The sequence below is a fragment of the Glycine max genome, chromosome 3, assembly GCF_000004515.6.
Source record: "Glycine max cultivar Williams 82 chromosome 3, Glycine_max_v4.0, whole genome shotgun sequence".
In the NCBI taxonomy this organism is placed as follows: domain Eukaryota; kingdom Viridiplantae; phylum Streptophyta; class Magnoliopsida; order Fabales; family Fabaceae; genus Glycine; species Glycine max.
The window spans coordinates 3,012,586-3,028,969 of NC_016090.4; the positions used below are offsets into that span (position 1 = coordinate 3,012,586).

The 16,384-nt window shown below is 34.9% G+C and overlaps 1 protein-coding gene across 4 annotated transcripts; it reads right to left on the reverse strand.

The window, feature by feature from the left end:
* Positions 1-739: 739 nt before the first annotated feature.
* LOC100784367 (probable tRNA N6-adenosine threonylcarbamoyltransferase, mitochondrial) lies at positions 740-13,512 on the reverse strand. Of its 4 annotated transcripts, none has more exons than XM_003521842.5 (13): positions 13,232-13,512; positions 13,090-13,134; positions 11,675-11,749; positions 11,090-11,186; positions 10,765-10,855; positions 10,254-10,303; positions 9,297-9,487; positions 9,064-9,149; positions 4,320-4,395; positions 4,047-4,130; positions 3,824-3,938; positions 1,884-1,972; positions 740-1,366 (listed from the first exon to the last, which is right to left on the reverse strand). In XM_003521842.5, the coding sequence occupies exons 1-13, from the start codon at positions 13,439-13,441 to the stop codon at positions 1,238-1,240; spliced, it is 1,338 nt and encodes a 445-aa protein (XP_003521890.1). In that variant the 5' UTR covers positions 13,442-13,512; the 3' UTR covers positions 740-1,237. The 4 variants fall into 4 exon arrangements, with proteins under 4 accessions (XP_003521890.1, XP_040870405.1, XP_040870406.1 ...); XM_041014471.1 differs by having other exon boundaries at positions 11,675-11,745; positions 13,232-13,325; XM_041014472.1 differs by lacking the exon at positions 13,232-13,512 and adding an exon at positions 12,474-12,640 and having other exon boundaries at positions 11,675-11,745; positions 13,090-13,107.
* Between the last annotated feature and the right edge of the window lie 2,872 nt (positions 13,513-16,384).

Below are 16,384 nucleotides of genomic sequence, written 5' to 3' on the forward strand. Positions count from 1 at the left end.
TTTGACCATCATTTGACAAATCTTCATAGACAATGTCAGTGTATTCAGCCCAACGATTTATGAACTGAGAATAGAATTCAAAAACTGAGAAACTATTTTGTTGAAATATAGTAATTTCATGTTCCAGTTTAAACCTTCTAGCAGTATTATTCTGGTTATAAATCTTCTTGAGATAGACCCACATCTTGGCTACAGTGTTGAATGGGCGTAAATTGAGAACAATATGAGAATCAAGAGAGCCTATGATCTATGTCATGACTCGGGTGTCCTTGACTTCTCACGTAGCATATTCATTTAGTTGATTTTCTTAGGAGTAGAATTCTTATTGTCAACATGACCCCAAAGGTTCTTACCTTTAACAAATATCTGGAACTAGAATGGCTAGGCAAAATGATTCTTGTCATTGAGGCAAATGAATAAGAGATATCATACTTGTTACTAGACATAAGGCTAAGGGAAAAAATAATCGCAAGAGAAATCACAAAAGGAACAAGGAGTAAGAACTAGATAGTCTCACAAAATCAAGAAGCTAAGAATTTTGGACAAAACTATGATAGGATAACAACTTAGACTGATATCATATTAGACTAAGAAATTTTGCAAGTGAAAAATTGTGTTCTCTTGTGAAGAATTCTACATTAAATAGTGTTCATATCATTTGATTTCTACATCTGTGCATTAAATAGTCAATATGCAATAAATGTTATCCTACAACTGGGAAAACTAATTACAAAGATAATTACAGTTGTTTAATCATGTAAGATCTATTATTTTAAATGGCCATCAAATTTGTGCCAATAATAACAAATATTTTACAATTTGTGCCAATTAATAACTAATATTTTGTTAATCAATTCCATTGACAAAATATGTCAATAATAATACATAAATACAAAATTTCCTAGCCTTTTCTTTTCTTTTACTCTTAAGTTGAAATTTTTTGTTAATAGCACAATGAATTTTGATCTCTTCCCATCCCACTCCTTTTTTCACTTCTACCAACCACCATACCATTATAATGTTTCTCCTTGCCGTGACATTGCTTTGCTGGATTTTCTCGTGCTACTGCTTGATGCCAATGGTCAGTTTCCACAGCAAACTTCAGCCCACTTTTTCATGTATTTTTGAAAATTCAGCCCAGACGTCATTTTGGCAAATCATAGATAAGTCCAAAAGAGAGAGGCTTGCCCTGCAAATCTTCATGAGAGGCTGAAGCAACATGGAAGTTCAAGCAGTGTCATTGTTGCAATGATGCTTGAATTATAGATGTAAGAGAAGGATGAATGCGGGCTGTTCTTAACGAACGTGCTACACTTTTTCCTTCAGCATATTCTTCCCCCAGCGGCCACCTTGGGCGTATATCATACTGAAATGAATCATAGTTTAACAAAATTTACAGATTTGTGAAACATAGGCATTGTATGTAACACAGGTTAACTCAAATTTAGAGAAGAAAAACTCCATGTTAGCCAACAAATCTTCAGCAATGCTAAGTTGCACTAAAGTCGTTTGAATTTTACATTACTAACATATAACATCAACAAAGAACATGGAGAAAAAGTCTGCTAAATCCTGTAGCCTAGTACATTTGTCTAATAGGTTAAAATGAAATGGATATGGATATAGAAAATAATTAGAAGAGGTTAAAAACATCTTAACAGTATTTCCCATGAGAGTAGATAGGAAAGCAAATGGACATAAACATTTATTTTAAAGGCCTGGGTTACAATTGATGTTATTGATTGTGTAAAAAGCATTAACCTTAATTTTCTTTCAGATAAAGTTATTTTTCAAATCCATCTAGAGAATCATAATGGGAAAGCAAATTCAGCTGATAAAAAATGCTTTGATCTATATATTTGTCAATGTTCAGGAAAACACACCACAAAGTCTTCAGGTTCTTCTGCAGGAGGAGGAGGGTCATATCTTCCCATGCGGAAGTGCTCAATACCAGTCCAAGCAATCATTACACCTATTCAGTTCAAAAGCAAGCTAATAAGATATGTTGCATAAAAAATAGTACCATCCTAATCTGGTATTTTAAACAATGGATCAAGAAAGATAGATAAACGAAATGAAAATTCATTCAACAACTAATTTGGATTGCGAAAAGATCTACAAATGAGAGAATTGAGATATTTTTTTTTTTTTTTTTTTTTTTGGAAGGCAAAAATAGTATTATTAAATTAAGTAATCAGTACCAGAGGTACTTAATAAAGTAATACAAGGCACCTATGGTGCCACCTTCCAAAAGCAAAACCCAACAAACATAAAACCCAGCAGTCCCCTAACAAGAAGGAAAACAAAATTAACCAAAAGCCTCCTGTAGATTGGTAGACCAGTGATTAAAATGGGTGGTGAAACCTTTGACTCTAGCTTTTAACCAAGACCAGGCAAGGAATAGAGCCTCATCCATCACTCTATGAGGATCAAAAGGGGTCCCCTTGAAAAGCAAAGAATTCCTGTGTCGCCAAATGGTAAGAGTTAAGGCTATCCACCACCCACACACCCTGCTGTACCTACTCCCTGCACCAAAACCATTACAGAATTGGATAAAATGACTGGCCGGATCAGCTGAGAGAGCACCAATAGCCCGGATCCATTTCATGGATTCCCCCCACATTCCTCTTGTCATCTTGCAGTGGAAAAACAAATGCCCAGCCTCCTCCTGATGAGATTCACAAAGAGGGCATAGGGTGTCCTGGATGTGAATATTTCTCCTGAGAAGGTTGGCCCTGGTTGGAAGCCTATTACAACTGAGAAATGGAGAATTTCTTTTTCTTTATCTTCATGAAGAGCATCAAGGAGAATGAATGTGAGAAAAAGGACGAGCATTACATTTCATCTATACAAGAAAATCTTGTCAATGCCCTAACATATGGGTAAATGAAATTTCAGAACCAGTGCAAGTTTGATTGGCACCTGTTTCCTTCTCAAGGGAAAATGTGATTTCTAAATAACCTGATACGTTTTGATCCCTTAATTAGTACCATAGAGCCCCTAAAGTCCACTTCTTCCTCATATTGAGTGGGAAAGGTAAAATGTAAAAACTAACATTAAAACAGCCCAACCACAAGACACTATATTCATGTAAATTTTTGTACCCTATCAATAAGAAGGAACTATTTCATTATTGTTAGAAAGCCACCTTAATTCACCCCTATCTCACCTTAGTTGTGGCAGGTAGCCATGGGCAAAGAGGGGCGTGTTGAAGTCCCACATTGACTCGAGATAAAGTATAAAAGTGGGAATTAATCCTCACCTTACAAGTCAGTTTTTTTGGTCAATTAGGTCAAAACTCACATTCTAACATGGTATCCTTCAGCATGAGGGGGAGTGTTAGAAAGCCACGTTACTGGTTCTTTTTTTATGTGCTTGGATTAACTTATTTAAATCTTGAAGTGTCTAATAGACCAACTCTTCAGCCTTTTCTCCAACCCACTTGGTTGCTAGATGACACACTGGGTAAATACTCCTTCTGATAATACAGTCAACTACTTCCATATATTTAACTGTTAGCATTTCAATATTTCAATCATCAATCTTATTCTTGTGGACAAACTTCTTTATCCACATGTGTCCAGAAAAAGTGACATCACTTGCCAATTTTGCAATATATCCTAGTACCGATATAGCTGTTGTAGCGAAGTTAACACTGCACTCAAGCCATATGATGTAATAAAAGATTGGCAATTTTTTTTATATTGGTTGTCTAATACAACCCTCACTTGTTCTGACATTGGACTGTCAAGTTTGCAAAGAAGCACGGTATTGATAGAGTTTGCCTTCACTACTAAAAGCAAAGGTAAGAATATATGATTACCATTATCAGTACAGAGCCGAGGAGGTGGGCATACAAGTTGCAGGCCATTCTTCTTCACAACCATATCAAGCCGGGCTCGGACATATTGATTTGATGCAACTCCACCAGAGACAACCTGCAACAAACAAGACATAGAATGACATTTAGATTTTTCAATGGAAATTAATATATAGGAGGAGTATTGATGTTATTTGACATGGCAGTAATTTAGATTTCAAATTACCAAGTGTCTTATGGAAGGCTCCATCTTCAATGCCCACTGTATTGCTCGTTCACACCTCTCCTCAAGATGTAACACAGCAATTCGCTGCTTGATATGTAGAAAATGAAATAGATAGTAGTTATATGACACATGCTAAAACAAATGGGTTAAATGTGAATGAAAGAGAAGATGAGGAAATTTTAAACAAGAGCAGGGAGATACTAAACTTTATTAACTAGACTTGAAAGGGAAGACACTCTTGTAATCTACAAAATGTACAAAAGTATAACTAACCTGAAAAGAAGCAGCAATATCAGCCCGTGACAGTCGATCTCCATTACTTGCTGAAGAAATTGGAATTTTGGCATCACTGCAATTGCACATATACAGTTACTCATAAATAGGTAATAATAAAAATTAAAAAGATGTCTGCAATGTTGCACAATTTAAATTTACTACTGCATCACATAATACTTCTTGCAATATGCAAATTATCCTGTAGGTAAAGGCTACATCTACAATAATAAAATATTAGAAATGATGTGAATGATCGGGAGCTTCAATGCTGACGTAACGCTGGTGAGTGAGTCTGAAAGAGGAAATTTAAAAAAGAAGCAACAAGAAAGCACGGGGCAAGTCTCAAATTTAAATGAGACACGTGACTGTAAGGGGAATTCAGAAGGAGTTATGGGCTTTTCTACCCACACCCCCAAGGCCTCCTATATACAACCAGCACCTAGCCCAATAGCCAGCAAGTTACAGCTATATTCACAAGTTTATTCACGGAAGAGGTGGTCCAAAAGGAAATCCATTTCGGGCCTTGCACCTGGAATCCCATTACCTTTAGAACTGGACTCAGTTTCAAACACTCCAAATGTAGTGCAGGTCCCGAGTGACAACATAATCAAATGTGGGACAATACATCACACAAACATAGCCAATACGGAGGACTCCTCAACACAATCTGAGTGTGCAGTGACAGAGCCTCACTTATTGAACCAAGAGGCAGCAGACATATGGGAGATGGTAAAATCACTGGGGGTTACTACTGGTTCTTCACAAACAGAGCCGATTAATAAAATAGTGGAGATGGAGAACAGAGACCGTAAAGAGGCACAGAGCTTGGGAAGCAGGGGGATTGTCCAATGAATATAATAACATATAATGTCAGAGGTTTAGGGAGGGGGATTAAGTGGCCAGCAATCAGAAGAATGGTTAATAAACAGCACATAGATATGCTATGTATTCAGGAGACAAAAAAAGAGATTGTAGACAGATCCATGTGTCAAGCGCTGTGGGGGAACACCGATGTCAAATGGGAAGCTCAAGCGGCATCAAATTCAGCTGGTGGGATTCTATGCCTGTGGAGTGAAAAAAGATTTAAGTTATAAAGGAAGGTCATTGGGCAAGGTTTTTTAATGTTAGTAGGAGAGTGGCTTCAGGAGCAGCAATTGATTCATATCATCACCATCTACTCACCATGTGACATCCAGAATAAAAGAATTTTGTGGGACAATGTGAAACAGCTGAAATATCAAAGCCAAGAGGGGCTATGGTGTGTTCTAGGAGATTTTATAACATCAGAGTATCATCAGAAAGAGTGGGCATATGTCATAGAGGGTCAGGAGAAAGCAACATGAGCGAGTTTAACGAATGGATTGAGGAGTTAGAGGTTGAGGAAGTGCCATGGTTGGGCAGACAGTTCACATGGTTTAGACCAAACGGCACCGCTAAGAGCAAGTTGGACAGATTTCTGGTGTCACCAGAGTGGTTAGCCAAATGGCCTGGAAGCACCCAGCACACATTGGATAGAAATTTCTCTGATCACTGTCCAATTTTGCTTAGATCTAAATTCGTTGACTGGGATCCTAAACCTTTTAGGATCTTAGATTGTTGATTCTCGGATAATTCATTCAAGAAAATTGTCCAAGAATCATGGAGTTCTAATCAGCAAAGCGGTTGGGGTGGGTATGTGTTGAAAGAAAAAATCAAAAGCCTGAAACAAAAGTTGAAAGCGTGGAATAAGGAACAGTTCGGTAACACTTTTAAGAGATACAAGAAAATTGAGGAGGAGCTGAACAAGTTGGAGACCAACACAGGCGACAGACACCTGACTCCTAATGAAATGATGACAAGGAAGCAGCTTCAGGAAGACTTGTGGAGAGCGGCCCAATCACAAGAGTCTTTACTAAGGCAGAAGGCAAGGTCTAAATGGATCAAAGAAGGCGATTGTAATACAAGATACTTTCATTTGATGATGAATGCTAGTCGCAGAAATAATAGCCTAAGAGGAGTGTGGATTAATGGATCATGGTCTGAAGAGCCGGCACGGGTGAAAGAGGAGGTGAGATCTTTCTTTATGCAACGGTTTCAAGAACCAGACCAGCACAGACCTCGGTTGGATAGCATAATCTTTCACACCATAGACAACCATCAAAACGAGATGTTACTGTCACGTTTTACTGAAGAGGAGGTGAAGAGCGCTGTGTGGGAATGTGGTAGCGAGAAAAGCCCAGGGCCAGATGGACTTAACTTTAAATTCATCAAAAGATTCTGGCATTTAATCAAACCTGATGTTCTCCGATTCTTAGATGAGTTCCATGTCAACGAATGCTTTCCAAGAGGTTCCAATGCATCATTTATAGCCCTCCTCCCGAAGGTGCCGGAGCCACAACTTCTGAATGATTACAGGCCTATTTCACTGATAGGGTGCATCTATAAGATAGTGGCAAAGATACTGGCCAATCGTCTGATGAAGGTTATGCCTTCCATCATTGATGAAAGACAATCCGCATTCATCGAAGGAAGGCATTTGCTTCATAGTGCGGTGATAACAAACGAGGTAGTCGATGAAGCAAGGAAAGGCCAAAAGCCTTGCATTGTTTTTAAAGTCGATTATGAGAAGGCCTATGACTCAGTATCATGGAATTTTCTACTGTATATGTTAAGAAGGATGGGATTCGATGACAAATGGATTCGATGGATTGATGGATGCTTAAAGTCTGCTTCTATTTCAATACTGGTGAATGGCAGTCCCACGCAGGAGTTCATCCCACAGAGAGGACTAAGGCAAGGGGATCCACTAGCACCCTTGTTATTTAATATCGTCGCTGAAGCTTTAAATGGGCTAGTAAGAACAGCTGTGGGGAGTAATTTATACAGGGGATTTCCAGTGGGTTCAAACAATGTGGACATTAGCTTCCTCCAATACGCAGATGACACAATATTCTTCGGGGAGGCTACCATGATGAACATCAAAGCAATCTTGAGGGCTTTCGAACTTGTATCGGGACTCAAAATCAATTTTGTAAAAAGTAGTTTTGGAGCATTTGGTATGTCAGAACAGTGGAAACTTGAAGCAACCAATTACCTCAATTGTTCCTAAAAAGGTGATAGACAAGCTGGTTTGCTTACAGAGAAAATTCTTATGGGGAGGTGATGCAGATCATCACAAGATAGCCTGGGTCAAATGGGACACCGTGTGCCTTCCAAAGGAGAAAGGGGGGTTGGGGATCAAGGATATAAACACTTTCAATATTGCACTACTTGCAAAATGGAAGTGGAGTCTATTTCAGCAGCAAGGAGCACTTTTGGCCAGGGTTTTGGAATCCAAATATGGCGGGTGGAGGAGCTTGGGCGATGCACCAACAACCAACAATGAATCTATTTGGTGGAGGGATTTAAAAAGGGTATTACAGCATCCGGAGTATGGCGAGCCATTATCGAGGAGTATAGAGTGGAGGGTTGGATGTGGTGACCATATTAAGTTTTGGGAGGATCAATGGATAGGTGAAGACAGATCATTAGCAGCAAAGTATCCCAGGTTGTACCTCATTTCTAGTCAGCAAAATCACACCATTCAGCAGATGGGGGCTTGTAAGGATATAGGATGGAAATGGGAGCTTAGTTGGAGGAGACCGTTGTTTGATAATGAGTTAGGCATGGCTGTCGCTTTTCTAAACGATGTGGACAGCAAGCAAATTCAGCCAGACAGAAAAGATGAGTGGTTGTGGGTGGCAGATCCTAGTGGCCATTATTCCGCAAGAAGTGCTTACATCATGATGAGGGAGATTGCAGCAGAAGGGGCAGAGCTGTCAGCTTTTGAGGAACTATGGAAGACAAAGGCACCAAATAAAGTATTAGCTTTCGCTTGGAGGTTACTTAGAGATCGACTACCTACAAGGGCAAACCTTCACAGAAGACGACAGGTGGAATTAAATGATAGGAGTTGCGTGTTTTGCAGTAATCTAGAGGAGAATACAGGTCATGTGTTTTTTCATTGCAGCAAAATCAGTCCGCTGTGGTGGGAATCGATGTCTTGGGTGAATTGCGTGGGTCCTCTCCCGCAAAACCCAAAACATAATTTCCTTCAACATATATTTGGGGTGGCTGAGGCTGTAAAGGTCAACAGGTGGAAGTGTTGGTGGCTAGCGTTGACATGGTTTATTTGGCAGCAGCGGAACAACATTATCTTTTCCAACGACTTATTCAATGCTAACAAAATCATGGATGATGCACTCTTTTTATTATGGACTTGGCTTCGTAACTTAGAGAAGGATTTTGAGACAAGCTTCAACCATTGGTCGACCAATCTTCGATTAGCTTTTATGAGTTAGAGTAGGAGTATCATGTTACAGTTTTGTTCAAATTATGTAATTCTGATTTCAGGCTTGGGTTCCTATCAAGACTGCAGCAAGTCTGATCTGGAACCTAGTGCTTGACATCACTATTTGTAAGCTTAGTACCTCTGGTACTCATCTAATATTACTTCTACTTTTGCTGAGCAAAAAAAAAGAAATGATGTGAATGAGAGGGAAAAAAGATAATACCATACAGAATGTGGCAACCAGACATTTCTTCAATTCAGAATGTTTTTATATTAAATTAAATTTGTGCTGCTAACAACTACATTAGAGAAAGCTAATAGGATATGGAATAAATATTACATCAGGTTATCCATCAGGATACAGCATTGTTCCGTATATTTATTTTTAAAAATAACAAATCTATTAACAAACAACTTCAAATATTTACTTACATCTTTTTGGACTCAATTGCCAGACGTACTTGGGTTTTTAGACCAGCATAGGAAAAATTGCAGTCTTTGTGCTGCTTCATTGGAATCTAGAATGACAAGGTAATAAACTTAAATCTCCACTAGAAGCACAACATCTGCCATGGCAATGTCAGAAAAGGATAGATATTCAACCTAAGGCAACAATCACGGGCTAGGGGAAGGGAGAGGAATATAATATTGTGCAGCTAACTTACAGAAAACTTGACTGATTCAGCATTACCCTCCATAGCAAGCTTCTCAATAGCAGGACCACCACTTCTCCTCAAATCCAGTCCGAGCCATTTTGCTGTCTTGTCATATGCCTCACCGATAGCATCATCTATCGTAGTTCCAAGTTGTATGTACTGCCCAAGATCACGAGCAAGAACGAGTAAATTGTGTCCCCCTATAAATACAATTCCCACAAGTTAGCCTAGTGTATTTGTACCTGAAAAATATATAGTCAGCAGTGGCTGTATCAAATCACAAGTTTGCAATACACTGGACTGTTCAGAAACTACACCACAAGAATCACCTCTACATAAATGACATTTATCACAATTATGTGCCCAAATTTAGGAAAGTGTCTGGAAGGGTGACATGTGAGTGCAAGAAACAAAGCATATATGAGAAAATGTAGGAAAGTGGGAACAAGACAGAGAGAAAGAGAGAGAATAAAAGTAAGCAGAGAAAAAGAGAGAGAGAGATGAAGAGCATGAGTTCAGAGAATGTGTTCCTAAGATTGTTCCTGATTGATTCTACCATATATACATGATATGCTACCACATATATCTAACATACATCACAAATATACATGCACATGGAATATCTAAAGCACATTCTTATAAATGGCATTACCTTGTGAAATATGTTAGTTTTGTACATTTCTTTGTACATCATCAAACTTTCCTGATGTATCAAGCTGCATACTACTCATTCAAATTTCAAAACCGTCAAAAATTGACCTGGCTTAATTTATTTATACCACATGGATCTTATTACCCAAGCATGCTATAAATTCCAAATTCTTTAAAACATGAAAAAAGAACTAGAAACAAGAAACAATGATTTTATGATCCAAGGAATAAAGATAGATCAGGTGTGAGGAAGAAAAATTCCAGCATGAGTGCTTCTTGACTAACAAAACTAAAACCCAAAACTAGGAATGATACCTGAAATAAGTAGGGCCATGAATGGAAACTGCAAATCTTTCTCAATTAACCTATAACAAAAAGATAACTATGACTCACAACAAAAAAAATAATTTCTTATGGAACACTAAAGGGTGCAGAGAAATTGTAGAAGAAAACAATAAAAAGAAACTAAAGGTGTGTTTGATACTTTGATTGAGTTTTGTTTTTCTGTTTTAAAATCTATTCTATAAATAATTTTCAAAAAATAGAAGTTAAAGTATAAGAGAAGACGTGAGTAATAGAAAACTAAAAATACAAAACAAAAACAACTTAAGAGATATTTTGATTTTCTGGTTTTAAAAACTAAGAGATATTAGTTTTGAAAACAGTTTTCCAAATCAACTATTATCAAACAAGTTTTTATTGCTTTTCTGTTTTTAAAAATAGGAAATAACAGACTATACATAGCCATTTCAATTGTTGATAGCATGCCTCCACATCCATCTATTAGTAGAAGATTAACATATTCAGTAAAGAACTATAACTTTACCTGGCAACCAGAGCATGAGCTTCCATGTGATGTATGCCAATAATTGGTAAATTAAATCCGCCAGCAATTTTCCGGGCTTTCTGCACCCCCACTGCATTGAGCAAGACAAAGACAAAGACGGAAGATATACATAATTAACACCAATAATTCCTCAAAAGCAGAAGAAAGACAAGATGAATTATGACTGTAATATTTATCTTTTATTATTATTCTTCTAAATACAAAATGTATTCATTCTTCTAAATATAACGATCAAAGATGATCAGTGTTCTCACTCAAACAATTTGCAAGCCTATTCTTAAAGTTTCTTGACTTCATGCATTACCACGAAGGCAGAGACTCAAACCAGGACCAATAGTAACAGCAACAGCAGTAAGATCCTTCTCGGTCAGATAAGCTTTATCAAGGGCTTCTTGCACAACCTATAATGAATAAGAAAAAAGGTTAAGCCCAAACCAATAATACTCTAGAAAGGGATAGAGAGAGAAAGAGAGTCAAAGAAAAAAGTATAAGAAGCCAAATTAGAAATCGATTTGAGAATCTGGTGGCACCCTCCAAACATCATTCTACGGCACCCAATGTAACTCAGAAGTTACTTACATTCCACCAGGGTTATGTTTGAAGGAATATTCCACCAGCAACCTAGACAAGCACTAGGAACTACAAAGATTTATAGCATTGAAGTGCATTATACGCAATGCAATATTTATAAATAAATAGTTGAATGCAGATAAATAAATAAAGTTTACAGAAGGGAACTACAATGGATGTATGCGGCCACTTCGTGGAAAGGTTCCAAAAACTAGTATGTGAACAAATAATACTCAAGACATACCTTGCGTGCCCTGACCTACCTATACAAAATGTGTTCTAGCTGGGATATATAAAGAAAAGGACAGGAATGATGTACCTGGTCTATAACTTTTGAGTGAGCTTCTTCTGCCATTTTTGGAGCAACACCTCCATATTTCGCAAGCAGGTCTGCCTTAATTTGGAGAAGTTACATAGTTAGAAAGAAAAAAGAGGTATGTTAGGTAGCTGAAAGATGACGAATATAAAATCAAGTGGCTAATAAGAATAAAGCTTATAATTTTTTTAGGATAAAGGGAAAGAAGCTACCAATGGGTTGTGATCTATCCATTATTAGTAGCAGGAATCATTACCACTGCCTAATTATAGATGTATGAACAAATTAACACTAAAGACATCTAATTATTTTCTTTATTTAAATTTTAAACTTTTCATTTTATGGAAAATATAAGGTGATATTCTTTCCTGATGAGCACATGTACAACAGTAAAAGATTACATCAAATGTTTGGAAGATCATTTTTATGCATTACACCCATTGTAAAGATTTTATAAGATTAAATGCTGTAGTTTTCAATTCCAATACAAAAGTGATTAAACATTTAACATTATTTTTTTTTTTTTTTTGCTCAGCAAACATTATTGAGTTCATGAAGAAACAAGTGAAAACAACAATATTTCTAAAAGGCATCCAATAGAACATAAGCATTTTCATGTTCAATGAAATCAAGTGCTTAATAAAAAAATACGTGACTCAGATCATTAGTGATTAATCATTACACAGAAAGTGTAATCACAATTCACAACAGATTGACACCCTCTTCCCACACATCTCAAAATGATCAATAAAACTTTTCAGAAGCATCAAAATCATTTTAACCAAACAACAAAGAAAATTACCTGTGCAATTTGCTTACTTGGTTTTTGCTTTTACTTTGTCACATTATTATATCTTATTATGCTTCCCTAGAATGCCCCTTCTATGTTCTTTTTCTGGCCTGGGATATGCATATAGCATTACCACATTCAAAGAAAGTCTCACCCACCCATCTGATATCTCTGACCAACTGCCACTTTGAAATTTCCTTAGTTAAAAAAACTTTCTAATTTTAAAACATAGTATATATAAAGTTTCAGGTATTTGAATTAATTTCTTAATAAAGGCAAAAGCTCACGCATGCACACACAAAATTGGTGTTGAGGAAACAAGAACTAAAAAAATATATCATACTAATTGCAACTTTTAAACTCAAGTTTGTTTCAATTTATTTAGTTTTTTGTAAAAGTAATCGTTTTCATCTCTTTCAAAACCTCTATTCAGGAAACTGCAAACTTGAAATATTATCTTCATTTAACCAATCCAAACTCGCACAAACGAATCATCAATTAATATTCCCCACTCAAAACAGGTAATGGGAATAATTCAGCATCAATTTCACCAAAATCCACAATTTTTTCACACTTGACTGAGAAAAACCACGAAAGCAAATTCAGCACATACAATACGACACCGTACCTGAGAAGACACTACTTGGCTGAGAATTTCACCGTCACTTCTCACCTATACAGCACACACAAAAGAAATTAAACGACAAACCAAACCATCAAACGCAAAAAAATAAGAAAGAATGAAAAAAAGCGAAGGCAAGATTACTTACGACAGCAGCGGCGGTATCGTCGCAGCTGGTTTCGATGCCCAAAACGACAACATCGCCGTCACGTTTCGATGCGGCGAGCGACGATTTGAGTGGAAGTTGGTTTCTGCGGAAAGTGGTGAGTGCGGAGAAAAGAGAAGGTGGTGGCTTTGGGAAGAAGTTTAGGCGCGAAAGTGCTGAAGAAAACCCTAATGTAGAGAGAGAAAGTACCATTGTCAGAGAAGATGAAGCACTGGAGAGTGCAGACAACGTTTTTCTACGGAAAGGGACGATCTTTTTACCAAAGACAATCACGCTAGAGTGGGGTAAAATATTATTATGAATAGTAAAACTCACTAAATATTTTTTTTAACTGAATCCTGGTGCTAAATTTTTAATGTAGTTGTATACTCAATATTCAATTTTGGGTATTGATTTTTAGAGAAAAAAGATAATACTCTCTTAGTGGAAAAAAGTTATATTCAATCATAATCTATTTATCATGATAAATTTATTAACTTTTAAAATATTATCTTAATGTAATTCAAATAATGATGTATAATTAAATGACAATATAAATTATTTAACACAATGAGTACATAAACATTAAACTCTTACTTTTATTTAGTCATCTTCTAATATTTAGTTAATTAAATAATCATTCCTAAATTATATATAGGTTAAAAAAATATAATATTGTATTTTTTAATAAGAAAGAGTTTTATTAATAATATAATTATTTGAGTTGAGCATTAAGTTATAAGTATTGTAGGCTATTCAAAAAACCTAGAAATATATTTATTCATCCGCTTGTAGGGATGTTTATGGTTATGGGTCATTTTGGAATTCAAATTGATCAAATCTGATTCAAAGAGTTTTGATTGAATCATTTATGTATTTGGTTTGATTTTTTATTGGGTCATTTAGGTATTTTGATCAAAATCGAACCAAATTGATCAAAAAAATTTTTATAATTGTTTGATTTGACTTTAAATATTATTAATATTAAAAGTCCAAAAATCACTAGTATTTGACCTTATTAAAATATTACTTTTAGAGAACATTATTATTTGTTTTATCTTTTTTCATATATATTTTTTCTGTCATATTTATAATATTAATTATCATATTGTAAGAAATAATGTGATTCAAGTTATTACAGTAAATTTTGTATTTTTTAAATTTATATTAGTCTATTTTAAAATGTTATGTAAATGATATTAAATGAATCAATTTTATTATTTTTAGACATTTGAGGACTATTTTAACTGTATTAAATATTTGGATGAATTATGATATAAAATAATAATTAAAAATCAAATTTAAATAAGTATGACATCATAAAAAATTTCATCATAACACCACCCAGAATCAAACCCATTGTCAGTTGTTATAATGAAAGAAAAAAAACACACACTACACATAGATATTCTGTTGTATAAGCCCATGTGGGTCTCAATTTTCATACATAATAATATAATATTCTTTTTTTTGAAGGAAATACATAATATAATATATAATACCCATAGTTTCTAACTTCAAATTAGATAAGAGGCTAATGTTGTTAAATATATACAAAAAATAACAAAAAAATGTTTCATGTTCTTAAATTCATTTTATTTTTTTATCTAAAAAAATAAAAAAATTAATAATTTTTGTTGTCTTTATTAATTCTTTTTTTTAAGCTCCTGTAAAATAAATTATTTTTGCTCCCTCTATCTTGAAAACATTAGGCCGTGTGTTTAGTGTCTCTTCTTTTTTCTATTTTAGTTGATTTTTTAATAACTATAAAAAATTCTCATTATTATAACTTTATTTCATATTTTAAAGAAAATAACAAAATATATTATCACTGTTTCTTAAAATTCTTAATTAAAAGCATGGAATATGTCAAAAAAATATTTTCTAATTATTAATAAATATATTAATCAATTGAAAATAGAATCAGATAAGAAATTTGTAAACCTCAAGCTATCTTTGTATCTTTTATATATTCAAGACTATGAGGAGATGTACTTGCATTTTTTTAGAATTGGAAGAATCATAATGAGTAGGACGGCAATAGAAGCTTAGAGAAGGAGAATGGAGAACACCTAAAATTTTCTTAGATATACACACCTTCTAATTTTTTTTCGTTCTTTTTTCTGTAAGAATATAATTTTGACGACTATTAATTGCAAGCATAATTTAATATTTTTAATTTCTAGGGTTAGAAAAAGAACGTGGTGGACATGGATTCAAGCATCTCTCCAGCAAGTAAGCATATGATAAAACATTTTTAATATTAAATTGTGTGCAGGTAAGCATGTGATAAAACATTTTTAATATTAAATTGTGTTAAAAAAATATGTTATATAAACTAATTGTGCGTAATTGTTGTATTCTAAAATCAAGAATTGACCTTTTTTTTCATAGATCAAGAATCTTCTTTGTAATTAAAACACGTTGTTCAATTTCATGATTAACTTGTTTTATCAGAATTCTAAGATAAACTATTAATCCTTCTTTCAAAATCCTTCTATTAATTAATTGGTAAATTCTTAGAAAAAGATGTAAAAAGAAATTCTTAGAAAAAGATTCGCTCTAGCTAATAGCAATAGCAAATCATTTGGGTTTGTTTGTGTTATGCATGCAGTGTGAGAAATTTCTTAAATCTGGGGTACCTGGGTTTCATCATGGTTGCACGAAGGAACACAAAGTTCATAATGAATGTACAGTTTGTTTGGTGACCCTACTCACAACACGTGTGAAAGGTACGTGTGCATAGTCTCCCATGAGGGTATAAGTCGTTGGACAAGCACATAGATCAACAATAAGGAAAAGAGTACCTTTCCCCATATTGATCGATCTATTTAATTTATTCATAAGAGTCTTAAATTTGAATGTAAATAAATTATTTCGGTTGCTCATAAATATATCTTCATATAAGTTTTTGCTCTTGTCTTTAGTTGAATGACTTGAATATCTAAGTTATATTATTAATGAGTTATCAAATTCCCAATTGGGTTTATGATCGAGGGATAATAAAAATATTGAATCATGCTTGATTTCATACATCTACAATTTTGTTTTTCAAATTTACATGTAGTTTCACGTAAGCTTAACTGTTGAAATAGTGTAATTAATTAGTGGGTTAAGGAAACATCCAAGAAACAAAGTCATACCCATGGGTTTATC